Below are 20,767 nucleotides of genomic sequence, written 5' to 3'. Positions count from 1 at the left end.
ATGGGACGTGTTTAGGGGACGGCAGGGCAGTGGGATTCGCATTGCTGTGGTTGTCTAGCTAAGCCACAGAGAACGCCATCTTGGTTTTAAAATCTTAAAATTCTTAACATCTGGAATTGAATAGAGGAGAACTGGAAATGTTTTATGATGTTTATTTAATTGTGTATTAACTGTTCATTGTATTTTAACATTTTATATTGTTTATTGTTATTACTTGGCAGTATGCCCTGTTAGCCGCCCTGAGCGTTCGGGGAGGGCGGGATAGAAATTCAAATAAATAAATAAAATAAATAAATGTTGGAGCAGGCTAAGGGGCCATCCAGTCCAACACTCTGTGTCACACAGTGTCCAAACCCAGGTGCCATCAGGAGGTCCACCAGCAGGGCCAGATGTCGAAGGAGTATATGATAGCTGATTAGACTTCATTAAATGTTAAAAACTATGATGCGTATTTTGGCACTCTGTATAAGAAATGGTGAACTACTCTTTTTGTAAAAAAAAATAAATTCCTAATATCCATATGGTACATTTTCCGCCTGTAATTTAAGCCCATTATTGTGTGTTATTCTTATTCACATTATTGTGTGTCTCTTTAGTGTTCTCATTGTTTCTTCACCTGGGACCCCCTTCCCCAAAGAGCATTTGCAGGATTGTGGGACCCATGCTGAGAAATGGCTGGGTGGGTTGGAGTAACTTGAATGAGGAAGGAAAATGGGATGAAATTGCTCTGCAAGTGCAGATCCACTGAGGAAAGGGGTTGATTTAATCTCCCTTTCCTTCCTTGCTCCAGGCCATCAGTCCATGTGGTTATTCCTCTGCATGGATCTCGCCACAACCCCTATGAATAATCTTTCCGTGAGTTGAAAGGGGCCACAGGAACAGAGAAGAACATGGGAAAGCTCTGTTTGCTTTCTGTAGATGGACAGTTGGATACACGCCTATGCATCTGCCAGGCAACAGTTGTCTAATGGTGATGCTCCCATGTCAGATTATCAGATTTCTAGCCAAGTACATAAAACCAGCACAAGAGGCTTAAATAAAGTATCTAGGCTCTCTTGACAACTCTTTGTAGCTTTCTGTCTCCAGTTCTGATTTATGTCCTTCCAAATGCTGCCCGGTGCCATTCACGTGGCCTTTCTTGGGATCCTACTAGAAATGTCCAATTAAAGAACTTCAGCTTTGTAGACTGTGATACCTCCCTCCCCTCCTCTTGCTTCTCCTGTGTGGCTTTGATACTGCAGATTCTCTGATCTAAGCTTTGGTCTCAGACAGGAGACCAATCTTGAAAGCTTTAGTAAAATTCTTTTTGTGGCCGGCTCCTTTCTGTAATGGCAAGCTGAACCTTTTAGGAAAGAAAAAAGGGCAGATAAAGGAGAGAAGGTATTATTTGAAAGGTCACAGTTCTTAGTTCTCGTTAGGGATTTCGGTTCTCCTAGCGATTAGATGAATGATGGAGGTGTGCAGCAACAGAGGGGGAGGTGTTCAAGGTGTGGCACACAATGGAGGGGGAAGGGTTTGATTTCAGTAGACCGAAGAAGCAATAACGATCTCCCAAGTCTGTGCTCTTTGTGTTTTGCCAATTAAGCCAGTCCTAACCCTTTCACCTGTTCTACTTCATGTAGAATAAAATAAAATAAGTCATAGCCAATAAATAAAATAAAATACCCCAATAAAATAAGTCATAGCCTGGAAGACTTTTGAGAAGGGGCCTCGGAAGACTTACGTGTAGGCTAAGGGAACAGGCCGTTAGAATAAAGGCTTTCATGGATGTGTCACAGTGGCCATCTGGTCGATGAGTTTCACATTGATCGTTTGTGCAGGTAGACTGAGAGCATCCAAAGTAAGCACTTCCACTGATTTAGATAGAGAGCAAAGCAGGATTCTGACAAAAGCAAGAAGTTAACTGCACATTTAGTTCTTTTTGAGAGGCACATGGGAAATGGTACCATATATTGGTTATTTCCCATGCTACAGAGACAGCGTACAATCACAGAGTTGGAAGGGGTCTTAACGGGTGTTCTGGTCGAACCCCCTGCTCAGTACAGGAAAGCTACTGGGTCCCCAAAGGTGACTGTCAAGCCTCTGCTTGAAGACCTCAAGTAGGAGAGAGGCTACCACACTGCTAGGTTAGTTTCCATTGATCAGTGGTTCTCACTGCTAGGAAATGTATCATAATGCTAAGTTTAAATAGTGTAATTAGACTTAGTTGCCCTCTGGAACAGCAGCGAGTAAGTCTTTACCCTTTTCTCTCCTCCCCTGTCAATTCCTTCAGCCTTTCCTCGTAGGATTTATTTTCCATTCCTTCATCTTTGTTGCTGCCTTCTGACCCAGTTCCAGTTGGTCTACAGAGGACGTATGGCCCCCTTTTCAGAAGAAAAATTACTCACCGCCCCCCTGGACATCTACCTTCAGGAAGTGGACAAAAAGATGCAGTTTGTGGATCTGCCCCTGGATCGTTCCAGCCTACCTGGATCGTTCCAGCGCCCCCGAGGGGGCGATATTGCCCACTTTGGGAATGTGCCGACAGTCTACATCTGTTGAAGTGTGGTATGCATGTCGAACAATGGATGTGTAATGGTGGGCCAACTGTGTCCCCCCCCCAACCCTTCATGGTTGAAAGTGACATCCTAAGCAAAGTTACACAGTTGTAAGCCCCATAGTAGAATTAGAAGGGCATAATTCCGCTACGTGATGATACTGTTAATGACAAGAACGATGGCTGGATCCCAGAATTTTCTTACATTGTCAATGCTTCCCCATTATTTTGCCTAAGCAATTGGCCCTTGAGCATTTATTTATTTATTTTTGGTGAGTATTTTTTTTTGTGTGTGTGTATGTACTTGCGTGCCTGGAAACCATGGTGACTTCGGGCAACCCCTCGTGGGGCTAGGAAATTTCTGCGAGGTGGCTTGATATTTGCTGCCTCCACGTACCAGCCCTGGTATTCCTTGGAGGTCACCCTTCCAAATACCATGCAGGGTTGGCCCTGCTTAGCTTCTGAGATCTGATGAGATCGGGCTTGCCTGGGCTATCCAGGTCAGGGCGCCCTTGAGCATGTCTACAGTGATTAAAATACTTTTTTTGTTGTTGTCAAGTTACAGCTGACTTATGGTGACCCTGTAGGATTTTCAAGGCAAGAGATGTTCAAAGATGGTTTGCCATTGCCTGCCTCTGGGTGCGTTCAGACGGGGCATTTGCAACGGTATAGGTGCCGGTTGGAATCGGTGTACTTAGCGGCGTTCACACGGCGAACATCTGCCGTCCGTCCCTAACCGTTGCAAAGAGCTTTAAACCGTTGTATTCTGCCACTAGGTCCCCAAGTGGTATCCTGAGTGCAACGGTTGTAATCGCTTTAACCCCCCCCCCCCCGTCTGATTGCTCTCCACCGTTGTAGAGCCACTTCCATTCGGAAGCCCGAAGCTTCCGATTTTCGCCCGCCATTTTTTTTTAGGTTGGCGATATGCGCTTGGGCGAAGCTTCGGCCCAGTGTTTGTTTTTTTAAAAAAAGAAAAGGTCCTTAGTTTGTTTTAGAGGAGTCCGGGACCTCAGGGATGCCAGTTTACTCTTTAAACTTTAAAAGTAAGTCCTCTCTTCAGGGCATGCTTTTCGGGACAGGGTGTTTTGCGCATGCGCGAAGATTGCCATTCTGTGGATGGCTGCCTATGTGCATGCTCAAACTGAGTTAAAAAAACCCCCCGCCGACGCCTGCTGTGGAACCGGTTGGAACCGGTGCAGTTTATGCCAGCTGAAACACCCCATCTGAATGCACCCTCTGTGTAGCAAGCCCTGGTATTCCTTGGTAGTTTCCCACTCAAATGCTGACCAGGGCTGACCCTGCTTAGCTTCTGAAATCTGACAAGATTAGGCTATCCTGGGTTATCCAGGTTAGGGTGATTAAAATACTACACATGTTTAAGCCCTGCCCCTTGGTTTTGACATCTAGCCGGTGCCGGCACTCGTATTAGGAAGACCATTGAGTAGAACAATTGTTAGACCTTTGTATGCACTCCTATAGTACGCCATCCTAAGCAACTAAGCAATGTATTTTATCTTGTTTTTATATATTTGGCATGCGTGCCTGGATGTTAGCCGCCCTGAGCTCGCTCGCGGGGAGGGCGGCCTAGAAATCGCTGCAACCCCGGTCCGCCAGTGGCGTGCTAATCAACCGTCCTCCATGTACTACTTCCCCCCCAGCTGGTATACAATCTTAGCCTCACTCTGCTATACAAAATATTCCTATATGTTGGCTGTAATAAAAGACCCCAAAACCTAGCCACTCCTACCCCAACAGTCAGCACTCCTTACAACCAGTCACTTTAAGTTCTCTCTCACCAAGGAAAGTATTATTGGGGGATTTTGAGTCCCAGTAGCTCTGCCAAGCTCCCCATAAGCAAGAGAATGCTGAACTACCACACACAAAAATCATTTATAGAAGACCCAAAACAGCATCCATTCCTTGGAGATCTGAGCAAACTAAATAAGGTTCAATTGGAACAATAGGTTTTCTAAAAAAAAGAGATGAGATCCAAAGCAGGGCGTGTTGTAAACTGAAAGAACTATTGAAATGGTAAAGAATGTGGAGCCCCTTCAGTCACCATGGCTAGTAGACATTGATAGACACCCTCCATGAATCTATCTAATTCCCTTTTAAAGCTGTTTATTCCTGTGGCCATCAGAAAACATGGACACTGATTATTCATGCCACTGTTTTCAACTTGTGACAAATGGATCATGTATATGGTATCAAAATAAGGGGATTATAGGACTCTGACAAATAGTGCAGAGAGAAGGAACCCCTGTGCTTTTATTTTACCAGAGGACGAGCCCATCCACACCTATCTAGATCATATCTTGTCATGATATGAATGCATAATATAAGCTATCACCATCGATGTATGTTCGTCACATGATACCTAGAAGGACTGCAGGGACTTAACTTTCCAGACATGGACTACGAAACTATTTTCAAGTCCCTCAAATCCAGCCCCTCCTCATCAAACTTTATATGTGTAGGGGGATACAGGACCTCTGAGGTAAAATTGGAGCCACTCAGTTTGCTTCTATAGTTTGCTTCTGGCCGCTGTTATATGTATTCTAATGATGGTAAGCTTGGGACCCCAATGATGGTCTTCTCTACACAGGAAGGTGGTTGACACTAGATTTCTGATGGGCCATATTTGGAGTGAGAGTTGTGGCAGGTCTTTCCTTCACCTCTGTCTCGATTTCTTACAGTTGACCTGCTCTGGAACAGTATGCAGTTTTTATGGGTAAAGGGAATGAAAAGAATTGGCAACAACATGGAAGCAGTGGTTTAGCAGTTGGCCTGCATGCGCCTCTTCTGGCAGCTGTGAGGAGGCAACAGTGCCGTGTTGTGGTGGTGGGTTTGCCGTGGCTGCAGCAACCCTGAGCATGCATTTGGTAGCATGTTTGTTGCCAAACACTGGTGTAGATACTGCCATAAAGAGAGGGAATAAATGGGCTATGGCTTTCATGCTGTTCTGAAAGGTGATACTAAAGCTTTGAGTTTTCTGCTTAACACCTTATCTCACGACTGAAAATAGCCTTCTGTGGAGCCAGTCTAGGCTGGTTTAATTCCTTCATTTTATACACAGATCTGTCTCTAGCTAATTAAAAAGCATGCTTGTTAAAAACATCTAACGTTGCGTAATTGTCTGTATGTGTTGTTCTGTGAGGCAGTGAGAAAGAATGCAAAGGATTTTTGGTTTCTCTTCTACCTGAAATGTCGTGTAAATGTCTGCAGATATCAAAACCATGTCTGTGCTGTATTGAGATTTTTCTTTGCCTGACTTTCAAAATTAAGAGAACAGGAATGCTAGGTCTTTTTTTCCCTCCTCCTTAAGGACAGAGATTATGTACCTGATAAATTCAGAGCCAGCCTTAGAGACAATGCCATTTATTCATTCGCCTAGAGATAACAGTTTTAAACGTTAAGACCTTTGGGATTTGAAAGCCCTGTGTGTGTAACTTTGTGGGCCGCTTAGAATGGCATTATTGAAGAAAAGAAAAAGAAAAGAAAAAGGGAAAAAACCCTTACTAAACTAACAAAAAACAAAAAAAGTCTGAAGAGTTTTTTTAAAAAAACAGTTGGCTTAATTTTCCTCACAGAAGGCCAAGGGCCTTGAAGGAATTGGCTTAGTGTATAGTGTACTATTGTTGCTATAGCAACCTGCAGCAGACCAAAATGGAGGCAGCGATCCAGCATGCGGATAGAGCAAAAGGCCAACTCTACTGGCAAATTATATCTCCGCTGAGATAGCACTTTTAAACTAAAGGCTTTATTTTCTGAAAAGCATTTTTAAACAAATCAATAAACAAAACACTAACCGGTCACTTTAGTTTTTAGGTAAACTGTACTAGGCTTGGCATTGATCTCAAGGTATTTATTATAACCCCGTCTTCAGCCTAAGATTTTGTGCTTTCCACAGGCATGCAAATAATATCCCTATTCCCACTATTCACATGGAGAACACAGGAACTTCAAGGCAGTCACGTGAGCCAGTCCATAACTATGATGGCGTATTAACCAAAGTCTCTCAGATGAATAGATAGCTGCATTTAAAAAAAATAATCTAACTCATCCTCCAAGAGAAGTACAGTGTAGTCCTAACCAGAGTTCGTAGCATTTGAGAACACTAATGTGAATAATTGATTTGGATAATACTAACCAGGGTTCCCTTGTAACCATAGTTTGTTATTCAGATTGTGATTGTAGTTTTAAATCATAGATGAGAGAGAAACCTAGGCCTCTGCCACACGGCAGGGAAAACACCGGTGAATGTGCGGCTAATTAGAGCCGCACCAAAATAGAGACGTTGCGGGCGGGATCCCATGGATCCCGTGAGCTGCGCGCCGTTGCTCCCCGGCACGATCAGATGCCGGGGAGGAAGAGACGAGTGGGAGGGGGAGGCTGCCGAACTGCGCATGCTCGAGCATGCGCAGTTTGACTGGGGGCCGGGGATGCGCCGACACAAGGACGCGCCGCCAATCCCACGGCCTTTCGATTGAACCACCCGGTTAGGTGGTCCTGTTTTGGTGCGCTTTTTCGGCGAAAGGGACGGATGGGGGACGGGCGCAGCACGATTCCCAGATGTTGCTGTGGGATCGCGCCCGTTTGCTGCGGCCCCGATCCGTCCCTCTCCCGGCCCAAAACCCCTTGTGTGAACAGGGCCCTCGTTAATTGTCAATTACATTATTAATATCTTTTTCAATGGAACAAAGTTTGAGTCCAGTGGCACCTTTAAGACCGACATAGTTTTATAAGCTTTTGTGTGCATGCACACTTCTTCAGATTCTTCAGAATAAAACTTTGTTGGTCTTAAAGACGCCACTGGACTCCAACTTGGTTCCGACTCTATGAAACACTAAGTTTTTCTGCACTAATAATAATAAGTACAGTAGATTTTATATGCTACTTTTCTCTACCTTAAGGACTCTCAAGGCAGCTCACAATCACCTTCCCTTCCTCTCCTCACAACAAAAACCAGGAGGGGAGAAGGGGCTTCATGTGCCATGCAGAGGTCATTTCGGGGGGGATCGCAGGGGATCGCAGTTCCCCTGGGTGAGGTACGGGGGGGGCACATGATGAAGCCCCGCCCCCTGCTTCTGGCCGCCCCGCTTCCGGCCCTCATTCAGCCAGGAGTAGGCAGGAGAAGAGGGAGGGTAAGTTGCTTCCTCCCTGCCTCTCCCCACCCCTGCCTGCCTGGGGCCAGGGAGGGCCTTCGCGGGGCTTCCTTGCACTCCCGCCGGCCTTGCAGGTCCACCGCCGGGCCCCTCATGGGGCTCGGCAGTGGAGCTGCAAGGCTGCTGCTGGCGGCCGGGACCGTTGGGGGCAGGGTGTGTGGCCTTATGACACACTTTGGTGATGTCAGGGGGTGTGGCATATGCTAATGAGTTATGCTAATGAGTTCCCCTAGCTCTTTTTCTATGAAACGACCCCTGACTACTACATCGTGATGCAAGAAGGACTTGGATTCAAGTTGTTCATGAATAAAATGGTGATCTTTTAAAAAACTTGATTCTGTTTTTTTGTGCTTTCTACCACAGGGGCAGTATTGTGACATCTGCTCATCTTCAAACAGCAACAAAGCTCATCCCATCACCAATGCTATAGATGGTACCGAACGTTGGTGGCAAAGCCCTCCTCTTTCACGTGGACTGGAGTTCAATGAAGTCAACGTCACCTTAGATCTTGGACAGGTAACTACAATGAAGGGTTTGGGGTGTTTACTCGTTGGCCAAGGCTCGGTGTTAACTTAAAGAGTGGTGGAGAGACAAGAGACCTTCTCTGGTCATAGATGTGTAAGTAATGTTACAGGACACAAAGGAAATCTTGTTGCTTTCTGAAGGTGAGTGCAATCAGTGGTGTATGCCCTGGTTACATCTAGACTAGATTACTGCAAAGCACCCTACATGGGGGTTGCTCTTGAGAAGCATTTAGAAACTTCATTTGGTACAGAATGCTGCAGCCGCCAGTCAGGATGTCAACTGGAGTGGATTATAGGGCACATATCACTCCAGTCTTGGCCCATCTACACTGGCTTCCAATTTGTTTCCAGGTACTATTCAAGGTGCTGGTTTTGACCTTCAAAGCCATCATATGGTTTGGGACCAACATATTTAAAGACCACCTACTCCCTTATGAATGCTCTTGACCACTGTGGTGATCTTCAGAGGTTCTGCTGCCTCTGCCTTCTGAGATCAGGTGGGTGGCAGCTCAGGTGAGGGCCTTCTCGGTCATGGCACCCAAACTCTGGAACTTTCTCCTAAGGGACATTTGTCTGTCCCCTTCTGTTGCCATCTTTCACCAGCAGGTGAAGACTTTTTTGTTTCTGTTTGCATTCCTTCAGTGATGTCTCTTTCCTGACCCATGTTTTAGTTGCTGTTTTAATATTTTGTACACATTTTAGCTCCATTTTTAATTGTTGTAACGATGTGTGCATGTTTTTGGAGGGGAGGGTTGATTATAATGTTTTAAAAATGATTTTATTGTGTGTGTTTTAATTTGTTAGCCGCCTTGGTGGCCCTTGTGAGGGCAGAACGGCCAGATATAAATTTTGTGAAGCAAATAAATAACGCCGGTCCTTAAAGTCTTCACCAAAGCGATGATATTGTATGCCATACTACCATGCAACAGTACCTGTTTGTCAAACAGTACCTGTTTGTGAATGTGTTTCAGAAATTATCTAGGGCCAGTTTGCATATTCATCAGAATCAAGTAGTTTATTTTGTTTCTGATGAATATACAAACATGCTGAGAATAATTTAGGCTGCAGGTGGGGGAAGATTGTTTTTTGTGAGGAGGGGCACTAAGATATACAATCACCTCATATAGCAAAATAGCATGATGGGGAGAACTCTGAGCAGTTCAGCAAAGAAATGTTCTTGTTAGATTTTTTTGTTGAATATATAAAATCGGTTCCTAAGGAAATAATTAATGAGCTGCTGTGATGGAGAGCTCTGCGTGAACAGTTTATGATTGGTTCCCATAATTGGCTTATATCAGTATGAATGGATAGTGAATTGCCCTTCAGGTTGGGTTTGGCGCTTTGCTGTCGTTATGATCTCAAAGAGTAGAAGACGCAAAGTCAATATTGGCCCAACTTTTGTTGTTGAGGTTGTATGGACATTGGAGCCTCCGGGAATCTCTTCTGCAGGCATAGTGAAGAATCTAAAAGGTGACGCTCCACTTCCATACAAAAGAAAGCAAATAGCTGCAATCTGAGTAGTCACTTCAAGGGTTTTAATGTGATTAAGAGAAATGCGGCTATTTGTTGAATGAACATTCAGACCTTTTGAAATCTGAGTTCATGGTGTCTTGTCAAGACTAGGTATGTAATGTGAAAAGTATCTGGTGTCTTAGCCTTTCTTACCTTTTTTTGTAACCTGATTTCTGAGTCATGGTGTGCAACTTGAGAAAGAGTAGCTCACATGGTCTTTCATTTTTAAAACATTTGTTTTAGGTTGAAATGCAGGGTAATAGGAAACCATTACCAAGAAAGCCCCATGAGATTTCTACATAATATAGAAATAACCTGAGCTGGATGTCCCACACCCACTAAATAATCTGCTTTCAATGCACTTTCCAACTGGATTTGTACTGTGCAAACTGGCAAAATCCAATTCAAAAATGCACTGAAAGTGGATTGAAAGCAGATTATTTAGTGTGTGTGATCACAGCCGGGCTAGCTGATCTCGTCAGATTTTGGAAGGCCCCTGCCACACGGCAGGGAAAACACGGGCCGAAGCGCGGCTTTTAAAAGCTGCGCCAAAAAAGAAACACCGCGGCGGGATCCCACGGATCCCCTGGCCGCGGCGCCTTATCTCCCCGGCACGATCAGATGCCGTGGAGAAAACACAGTTCCGACGGGGAGGCTGCTGAACTGCGCATGTCGGAGCATGCGCAGTTCGGGTGGGGGCCGGGGATGCGCCAGCGCAAAGACGCACCGGCGATCCGACGGCCCGGTTGAGGCGCCTCATCCAGATGAACCACCTCGGTAGGTGGTTCCCAGTTGATGCGGAGTTTCGAGGGGAAGGGCCGGATCGGGGGCGGAAGCACTACACTTCCCAGATGTTGTGGTGTGATCGCGGCCGTTTGCTCCGCCCCCGATCTGTCCCGCTTCCGGCCCAAATCCCCTAGTGTGAACGGGACCGAAGCTAAGCATGGTCAGCCCTGGTTAGTATTTGGACGAGAGCAGGACTTTTTTTCTGGGGGAATGCACTGGAACAGAGTTCTGGAACCTCTTCGACAATTTAAAAAAAAAATGTTTAAAAGTTCATAAGTTTTCAGTATACAGACTGAAAACTTCATTTCCCTCTAGAGAGTTTCGGCACCTCTTTTTCCAGAAAAAAAGCCCTGGATGAGAGACCTCCAAGGAAGTCCAGGGTCACTATGAAGAGGCAGGCAATGGCAAGCCACTTTTGAATTATTCTTGCCTTGAAAACCCTATGAGGTCCTTGTAAGTTAGCTGTGACTTGACGGCACTTTCCATCACCATAGAAATGAAATGAACCAAGTTTATTTGGCATTATATTGAAATACTGCTAAGCCTCAGAGAGCAAATAATAGTCACTGGAATAAAAACAGACATTAAGAATTCTGATGTCTTTTCCAAGTACAAAATTACAAATAATCAAAAATAGAATACCATCAGCCATGAGATGAGTAAGTAAAAATCCAATGATAACCATGTAAAAACTATTAAGCTGTGTTTCACAGCAACATTTTAAAGAAGTGAGACTTTGTAGGATCTTGTTTTCTTTTTTTCTTAACATAAAGCATACAATGAAATTTCAACCCAATTAAATATTGGGTCTTAAAACAAAAATACCCAGAAGTTGCTTTGAATGAGTTTAACTAAGCTTTTTTTTTTTTTAAACTATGCTGGTAAAAATGAAACCATTGAGGAAATTCTAATTAGCAGCACTCACTGCTTCCCATGTCTCACAGTCCAGCACAGCTATACAACAGTGCTCTTGGGAAGTGTTAAGACTATTTGTTAAAATTTTGTAGCTGTATGGAGACTTCCAAGAAAGACAGTATTTTTAATCAATAACTGATAGGTAAAGTGACATTCTGTATAATGGCAATTATGTAAACCATCTTCATGGAAAACTCCAACTGGTTGTGGATCTGCAGTATCAGGGATTTCTTTCCCGGCAGAAATTCCCCCAAACAGCAAGCTTTTTCTCTTTGCAAGCCGAGAGATTCAGGAAAAAAAGATAATTTTCTGAGTGCCTTTTGCCCTTGTGTGGCCGAGACACGGCAAGGGCATCTGACTCCAGTTGTCTGTTCCGTGGTATTGTCTGTTTGGAAGCCACATTTTCACTTCAAAGCAGGAAGCTTTTTGTTCTGGAACATTCTGGTTAAATATTTAAACAAGGCTTCAATACAGTAGGGGACCAAGACAGCCGACTTGAATGGGGGCCTGGAGATGGGGGGAGCTGACCATCTCTCTGGAAGGAGCTTTTCCTTCATGGAAGGGTTTGACAGTAAACCGTCACACTGGCCTTTTATTTCAACAGTGTGCAACAGTATCTGACTTGGGAAATGGCTGGCAGGGACCAGCCTTGCAGTTTCTTGCTGAATAGGGCAGGCGGAGGAGGCAGTCTGTGCTGTAAACAGTTTCCTCCTTGGAATTCAGAGTACTGGGCATTCAGCTCAGGAGCCTGGTTTTCATGAGACAGCATTTAAAGGGCTGAAGTCTTATATCATCCTGTTTGGTGTAGTGGTTAAGAGCGTGGACTCTAATCTGGGAGAACCAGGTTTGATTCCCCAGTCCTCCACATGCAGCTGTTGGTGTGACCATGGGTCAGTCATAAGTTCTTTCAGAGCTGTTCTCTCAAGGGCAGTTCCCTCAGAGCTCTCTCAGCCCCACCTACCTCACATGGTGTCTGTTGTGGGGAGGGGAAGGGAAAGGGGTTGTAAGCTGCTTTGAGACTTGTTTGGGTAGTGAAGGGTGGGGTATAAATCCAATCTCTTCTTCTCTCTGCTGGGCTTGCAAAAAGTAGCTGTACCATTTCTAAAAAAAAGCACAGTTTTAAAAATTGCTCATTTAACATGTGGGGCCATTTATTTGTGTATTATCCCATTCTTTCTTTTTGGTGATTTTGGCATATGAGGATCAGTCTTGTGGGTGGGCATTGATGGTGTGGTATAATTCAAGCAGAGTTTCAAAGCCTTGGAGACTTGTTTTTTGCCCACAGATCCTATGTGTTCATTGTCATGACTCAATGGTAGAGCATCTGCTTGGCATGAAGGTCCCAGGTTTGATTGCTGGACTCTCCAGGTAAAAGACTCAGGTGATCTCTGCCTGAGACTCTGGAGAGCTGCTACCAGCCTGAGAGCCAGTTTGGTGTAGTGGTTAAGTGTGTGGACTCTACTCTGGGAGAACTGGGTTTGATTCCCCACTCCTCCACTTGCACCTGGCTGGATGACCTTGGGCAAGCCATAGTTCTGATAAGGGCTGTTCTTGAAAAAGAGCAGTCTCTGTGAAGAGCTCTCTCAGCCCCACCCACCTCACAGGGTTTCTGTTGTGGGGAGGGGAAGGGAAAGGAGTTTGTAAGCTGCTCTGAGACACCTTTGAGTAGTGAAGGGCAGGGTATAAATCCAATCTCCTCTTCTTCTTCTGAGTAGACAGTAGTGACCATGGTGGAGCGGTGTGCAGTGTTCCCTCTAAGCTGAATTAGTGTGAGCTAGCTCACAGTTTTTTAGCCTCCAGCTCACACATTTTTGTCTTCGCTCAGGAAGGATGGCTCCAGAGCAAACTAATTTATGCAGTAGCCAAATTGCTTGCTCACAACTTTAATGTCAGTAGCTCACAAAGTAGAATTTTTGCTCACAAGACTCCATAGTTTAGAGAGAGCATTGTGGTATGATATAAGGCAGCTTCATAGGTTCATGTATACATGGATTGGCAGCTCTCTGGGGGAAAATGGCTGACAGACTACTGTGGGGCAGTGTTCATGTCCCATCACCCAGTGGTTCAAGAATAGTTCAGTGAACTAATGTATTCTTATCTGTGTAAAGGTGTGACGTCCCGGTTGGATTCTTCTGTTTCTGGCCAAGCACTCCTTCCTCCAGAAAGACAATTACTTTTGCAGTTTAAATTTAAAAGACTGTCTTGTGAGATTAACCCCAATGTGAAAACCGTGACTAATGGGGGGAAATGAATACCTGATGCTCCTATTAAACAAGTGACACAGTGGCCTCTTGTAATTTCAAGGGTATCTTTGGCAGTTCCTGGAATGCCTGGGGATTGGCACAGGTAATGCCTCTAGAGCCACTGTGGTATAGTGGTTAAGGTGTCGGACTAGTATCTGGAAGGCCCAGGTTGAAATCCCAACTGTTCCATGAAAGGTTGCTGGGACCTAGGGACAGGCACTCACTTTCAGCCTAACATACCTCACAGGTAGGCTTCCCAACCTCCAAGTGGTAGATGGAGATCTCTTGGGATTACGACTGATCTCCAGGTGACAGAGATCTGGAGAAAATGGCTGCTTTGAAAGGTGGACTCTCTGGTGGTGTACCCCACTGAAGTCCCTCCCCTCACCAAACCCCACCCTCCTCAGCCCCCGCCACCAAAATCTTCAAGTATTTCCCAACTTCCTACTCACAGGTTGTTGTTTTGAGGATAAAGTGGGGGAGAGAACAATGTTTGGTCCCCACTGGAGGGAAAAAAAAAGTGTAAATATCTAAATAAATGAATAAATGCACTTCCTTAGAAACAGGATACAAAATGGATAACTTAAATGAGGCATAAGCAGTATATGCTTTTTCCATTGACCCCTCCATTCATTGTTTATTAAGTAAGACGGTGTTTTCGAATCTCTCGTACTGAAGCAGTGATCCTGCGAAGCTGGTTCTGTGGAAGCAATGATCTTATGAGCTCACTTTAAAGATGTGGAGAGGAGCTGAGTTTGAGAGTGAGTGAATAAAGGGAGGAGCTGTTCTAATTCATATCTGTAGCAGTTTTCAAGGTACAGAATTCTTGGCAACTCAACTCCAGCCTCCTTTACTCGCTCCGCTGTCCTGTGAATGAAAGTTGCTATTATTCCCCATTTTGCAAGCTGTTCTTTTATTCATGCCCTTTCCTGTCGCCTGTCCATCTGTCTTGAGTAGCATTAAAATCACAGATAAAGAAGTGAGGAGGGAGGAGTATTCAGATCCTCAGCCAGTGAATGACAACTGGGGAAAGAAGAAAAAAAGGGAGGCGAGTAATAAAACCCAAGTGGCAGACCACCCACCTCCAGTAATTTATATAATAGACTCGCATCATGTAGTAAATGCTAGTGATGGCTTGGAAGTCTACAGTTCTTTGGCAGGAGAGGTCAAGGAAGACCTGTCATAGAATGGAGAAGAATTCTTTCATTTGATTGTGGGTCCCCCCCCCCCCGGGGACCGGGGAATGGCAACTGTTCCAGGTCAGCAGCAGCCGTTCTTGTATCATTAGGAAGATCATACACCTGACTTCATAACTGTTGATATCTGTGATGCAGTGGGAAAGAAACCACCTTATGATCAGGAAGAAATTACAGCTTGACATCGCCAAACAATATGTATTCCTTTGGCTGCAAGCTGTGCAGTGGAACAGTCGGTTAGGAGACAGACAGTGAAGAATACAAATACGGTATAGAATGGATTTTCCTTTCATTGCCTCTGACCACAATACTTTAACAGATTTGCTGAGCGACAAGTTATCACAACACTCAGGACAATGGAACCCCAAGGGCTTCTGTTTGTAAACACCTTTATTATGCTGTATGCTAATTTGCTGCTATTCCCAAATCTTACAAACTCCCTTAATCCAATCTTAGCTCAGTTACTTAGGCATCTTGACTCTAATTAGCCCTTCCTGTCAGCACCCTCCCCACCTGCTACCTAAGGTTGCCAGGTCCCAATCCTGTGCCGGGGGGGGGGTAGGAGGGAGCATTCCAGGAGTGAGGTGGAGCAACGCAACATACCCATGTCACTTGGAAGTGATGTCAGCACATTGGGGATGTTGGGTGGTGACACTCTGGTTTCTGGGCAAAACCCTATGGTAGAATTAGCTATAAATCATAGAGTTTTGCCCAAAGACCAGAGTGTCACCACCTGACATCCCTGACATGCCCACATCACATCCAGGTGATGTGGGCATGTTGCGTTTGTTTCCGGCTTCCTGGAAGTAAGAGGGGGTAATTTTGGGGGAGAGAGGAGTGCCCGAAACGGGAGACCCCTGCCCGGACCAGGGGACCTGGCAACCCTATTGTAGTGAGTGGTGACTTCTATTTCAGTGTATCTGAAGAAGCATGCATGCACATGAAATCTTATACCCAGAATAAAACTTTGTTGGTCTTTAAGGTGTCACCGGACGTAAACTTTGTTATCAGATTTTAAACATTTTATAAGAGAGAAAGGGAAGACTGAGTGGAATATTTTTTCCCTAACATATTAACATAGAGATAAATCTGATTTTTAGGGTTTTTTTTATTTTGAGAAATATCGAATAGCTGGCTTCTTTCCAGATCTACGACATCTGCTCCCATAAAGGTGAATCCAGGGCAGACCGCCACAAAAATGTTTATATGATGTCAGCCTTTCAGAGTGAGCTGTGTGAAAAGAAATGCTTAGAAGTCTTGGAATTGAAAAACGATGGCAGTTTTGCCTCCACTTGCTTGCTACTCAATAATGCTGACTGTGGAAAAGGCAAACTGTTAAAGAATCATTCCTTGCAAGGAGAGATTACTGGATGTAGGTTCTGTTGTAGATTAATAAAGATGTTTGACAGTCTGATCACATTCAGTCCACAGGCGAAATGACTTGATTCCGATCTCGTGTTAGTTGTCAGCACCCGCCAGGCGATGAATGACATCTCAAGTACCAGTTGGTTTCATACACTCTTGGTGACATAAAGAAAGGAGTCCAGAAATTGGTCTCCTGAGAATCCCAACTTCCAGGGTAGTTGGTTTTCAAAAAACGCATTTCTAGCCCTATGTGGATTTGAGAATATTTGTGGAAGTGCTTGGGTAATACCTGCTGACACCCCCAAAGGCAGAAGAGGTGCTGAGAGAGATTTCCAGTGTTTGGAGGCAGGCCTTCTCAGTGCCCTGGGCAGCTGCTTGCTCCATCCCCCAAATCAGAATAAACAGTAAAAATAAGCAAAGTGACACAAGTTGTGTGATTTTGATAGGTTTTGAAGGTTTCTGTGGCCCCGGTCACACGAGCGAGAAAATCTGTCGGGGAAGGGAGGCGTATTAGTTGCGGAGCTAAAAGAAGCACAGGAGCGCGATCTTACGCTCCCCCGTGGCTCCGTTTTCCCTCCGTTAGCACCCAATCACACTGGGGAGGCAACGGCATAGTCCCAGCGAGGCAACACGGCGGACCCGCGCTAGTGCGCATGCGCGGGTAGGGACGGCTGCAGGATGCTACGGGCTGCTGGCGCATCCGTGATCCCATGCCCGCCGTTGCTGCAGATCTTCCGGTAGGTACTCCATTTTCCCTAGTACCTTTTCGATCCGCATTTTCGGCCAGATGCGACGGGTTAGGGGTGGGTGCGCGACGCTTGCCAGATGTTGGTGTCTGATCGCGCCGATTTGATCCGCCCTTAATCTGTCCCCTCCGCGTGTCAGATCCCCCCAGCGACAACGAAGTACAAGCTTGTAGAAAGGTTTTACTTTTATTGAAGCTAAAGGTGCATTGACAGGAACACTGTTAGGAATAACTTGCAACTAAAGAGCATGTCAAGATATAGTACATTCAAATCACCAGGACCCAATTGCGGGAGTTCCCGCGCGCGCCATTAGGCCTGAGAACTAACTGTACTAATAAGCATAACAGGTAAAGCTTCCCACGACTCATCCGCGGGATAACTCAAGCAATGTCTCCAGCGGCTCTCCTCCTGCGGCCTCCACCTACCTAATTCTCCGTGTGACCGGGGCCTAGAATTGCGCTTTTCTTGATCCATATTTTGGGTTTTCTTGATCCAGATTTTGTGGAATGTCTGTCTGTCTTTCTATGTATCTTCTGTCCATCCGTCCATCCATCCATCCATCCATCCATCCATCCATCCATCCATCCATCCATCCATCCATCCATTTATCCAATCCACAGGTTGAATGAAGCCTTGCTCGCAATTGAACCTTGTCTACTGCACCTTCAGAGCCTGTTTTTCTGATCCTCTCCCTGGACCCAAAAATACAGCCTTCACTACATGCACAACTAGTTCGATCAGAGGAAATAAAAGTGTCATTTGTTGCCAATGTACAAAGAGAGAGAAAGAAGCTATTTCCCCCCCTCCAGGGTCAGTTGGATGTCGTTTCCCTTAGTGACTGTAATAAACCTGTATCCTCCATAGAAAAGGATCATTTGTCTTGTTCCCTAACGGAGTCTTTGGTTTTGTAATGGCCGCAGCAGTCGTGATCTTTCTGGAAAAGTTATACTGTAGAGCTATTGTGAACTAATCAGTTGTCTTATACTCTGAACTCTTGTTGCTTTGAAGCATAGTCATCAGTCACAAGGGCTGCACACTGGTTCCTGTACCTTTGTGTCATCAGAGAACATTTTACTTTTACGCTTTTTAAAGACCCTTTTGGCTTTGACCCGGTGATATGCAAAGGGAAACATGAATGGACTTAGTGTGGTTATTCTTACTTAAGATCTTCTGCAGCACTTAGTGCTTTCCTCTATTATAGTGTCCCCAAATTGATTGCGCAAGACGTTTTGCAAGCAGAAATGCAAGTGGGGATACACTTAAGTTGGATTTAGAAGAAGAAGAAGAGATTGGGTTTATACCCTGCCCTTCACTTGGAGTCTCAGAGTAGTTTACAAACTCCTTTCCCTTCCCCTCCCCACAACAGACACCCTGTGAGGTAGGTGGGGCTCAGAGAGCTCTTTCCAGAACTGTCCTCGAGAGAACAGCTCTGACAGAACTATGGTTTGCCCAAGGTCATCCAGCAGCTGCAAGTGGAGGAGTGGGGAGTCAAACCTGGTTCTCCCAGATTAGAGTCCACACACTTAGTTATCACTTAGCCCTTTACTTGTCCCCTGGTCAGTCTAAGTGGGGGATGCGGAGGCCTGCTTCTTTTCTTTCGTCATCCCTGCTCTCCAGAAGAAACCTAGCATGGCAGTTTTAAGACTAATGTCAAAAGATGTTAACTTTCTCAGAAACCAAAGAAAGACTGAGCAACCTGTTTCTGAAGAGTATGGATATTTTAAACTGGGCTCTTGGCTATAAAAGCTTATACTGGAATATGATTTCTCTGAGAGCCTGTGCGATGTAGTGGTTAAGAGTGTCGGTCTAGGATCTGGGACACCCAGGTTCGAAACCCCACTTGTGCCATGGAAGCTCGTTGGGTGACCTTGGGCCAGTCACACTCTCTCAGCCTAACCTACCTCATGGGGCTATTGAAGGAGAGGAGAATGATGTAGGCTGCTTTGTGTCCCCATTGGGGAGAAAGGTGGGGTGTAAATGAAGTAAAATATAAATAGCCTTTAAAGTTCCACAAGGACTGTTTTTGCTGCCGCAGACCAGCAGGGCTATCCCTCTGGATATTTTCACAAGATTAAGGAAAGCTTCTAAGCCAAGGATACAGCTATAATCCTTGTTTTTAAAATGGCCGCTTACACAGAATCAGTATCTTTTGGATTCAGGTGTGTAGCTGTGTTGGTCTGAAGCAATAGAACAAACTTTGAGTCAGGTGGCACCTTTAAGACCAACAAAGTTTAATTCCGGGTATAAATTTTTGTGTGCATGCACATGAAAGCTTATACCCAGAATTAAACTTTGTTTGTCTTAAAGGTGCCATTGGACTCAAACTTTGTTCAATATTTTTAGTGAGAATTCTTTTTCCCCTCAATGCAACATTTCCAGTATAGTTTTCCCTTTCTTAAAAAATATCCCCCCCTCCATTCAATGAAAGAGTGAATAAAGTCAGACTACACCTAGGAGCTCTTTCAGAGCCTGGTTTTCTCTTCAGTCCACTCTGTCCCCCAGGGCAGTCCCTTTTCTTGTGCATGCTCTTGGATTCTTCAAAGATTAGGGTAAAGTCCTCCCTGAGGTGAACTGTGTCTAGAGCAAGGTCAGACATGCCAGGAAAGCTAGGAATTTCAGAAGCCTTGCTTTCTAATGAATTCTAAGATGTAAGCAATGTGTAGTTGTGAATTGTCTAGTTGGTGGGGGCAGCAAGGTGTTGGAATAGTGGTATAAAGCGGGGCAAGGAAAGAATTAGTAGGCATATTGATGAACAAAACCTATTGAGGAAGACTCAGCATGGGTTCTGTAAGGGACAATCTGGTCTCACTAACCTGTTCGTGTTCTTTGAGGGAGTGAACAAACATGTGGACAAGGGGACCCCAATAGATGATGTTTACCTTGATTTCCAGAAAGCTTTTGATAAAGTTCCTCATCAAAGGCTCCTAAGTAAGCTCAGTAGTCATGGGATAAAAGGTCCTTTTATGGATCAAAACCTGGCTAATTAATAGGAGGCAGTGAGTATAAATGGGCAATTTTTTCAGTGGAGGGTGGTAAGCAGTGGGGTACCACAGGGATCAGTATTTAGTCTGATGCTTTTTAACTTGTTCATTAATGATTTGGAGTTGGGAGTAAGCACTGAAGTGGCTAAATTTGCAGATGACATGAAGTTGTTCAGGGTGGTGAAAACCAGGGAGGATTGCGAGGTACTCCAAAGGGATCTGTCGAGGATGGGTGAGTGGGCTTCAGTGTTGCAAATGGGGTTCAGTGTGGCCAAGTGCAAAGTGATGCACATTGGAACCAAAAATCCTAACTGAACTGTAAATACCTGTTGATGGGGTCCGAACTGGCAGAGACTGACCAAGAGAGAGATCTTGGAGTCGTAGTAGATAACAAACTGAAAATGTCGAGTCAGTGTGTAACTGCAATAAAAAAGGCCAACACTATGCTGGGGATTCTTAGGAAGGGAATTGAAAACAAATCAGCCAGTATAATGCCCCTGTATAAATCGATGGTGCAGCCTCATTTGGAGTACTGTGGTCCTGTTCACACTAGGCGATTTGGGCCGGGAGCGGGACAGTTCGGGGGCGGAGCAAACCGGCGCGATCACACCACAACATCTGGGAAGCGTCGTGCTTCCGTCCCCGAACTGGCCCTTCCCCGCGAAAATCCGCCCCAACTTGCAACCACCTACCTTGGTGGTTCATCGGGAAGCTGCGCGGCAAGCCGGGCCGTTTGATCACTGGCGCGTCCTTGCGCCGGCGCATCCCCGGCGCCTAGCCGAACTGCGCATGCTCGGA

At 45.2% G+C, this 20,767-nt stretch overlaps 1 protein-coding gene across 1 annotated transcript in view; it reads left to right on the top strand.

The window, feature by feature from the left end:
• The window catches only part of LAMA5 (laminin subunit alpha 5), a 317,451-nt gene that overhangs the window by 11,571 nt on the left and 285,113 nt on the right, over positions 1-20,767 (top strand). Inside the window, exon 2 of the mRNA XM_015425665.1 lies at positions 8,065-8,217. Coding sequence (XP_015281151.1) covers positions 8,065-8,217 — 153 coding nt within the window. The remainder of the gene's footprint in view (positions 1-8,064; positions 8,218-20,767) is intronic.

The sequence above is a fragment of the Gekko japonicus genome, unplaced genomic scaffold (assembly GCF_001447785.1).
Source record: "Gekko japonicus isolate JY-2015 unplaced genomic scaffold, Gekko_japonicus_V1.1 scaffold1202, whole genome shotgun sequence".
Classification (NCBI taxonomy): Eukaryota; Metazoa; Chordata; class Lepidosauria; order Squamata; family Gekkonidae; genus Gekko; species Gekko japonicus.
Note: the sequence above shows the minus strand (reverse complement) of the source record. Positions and strands in the feature narration are given on the sequence as shown.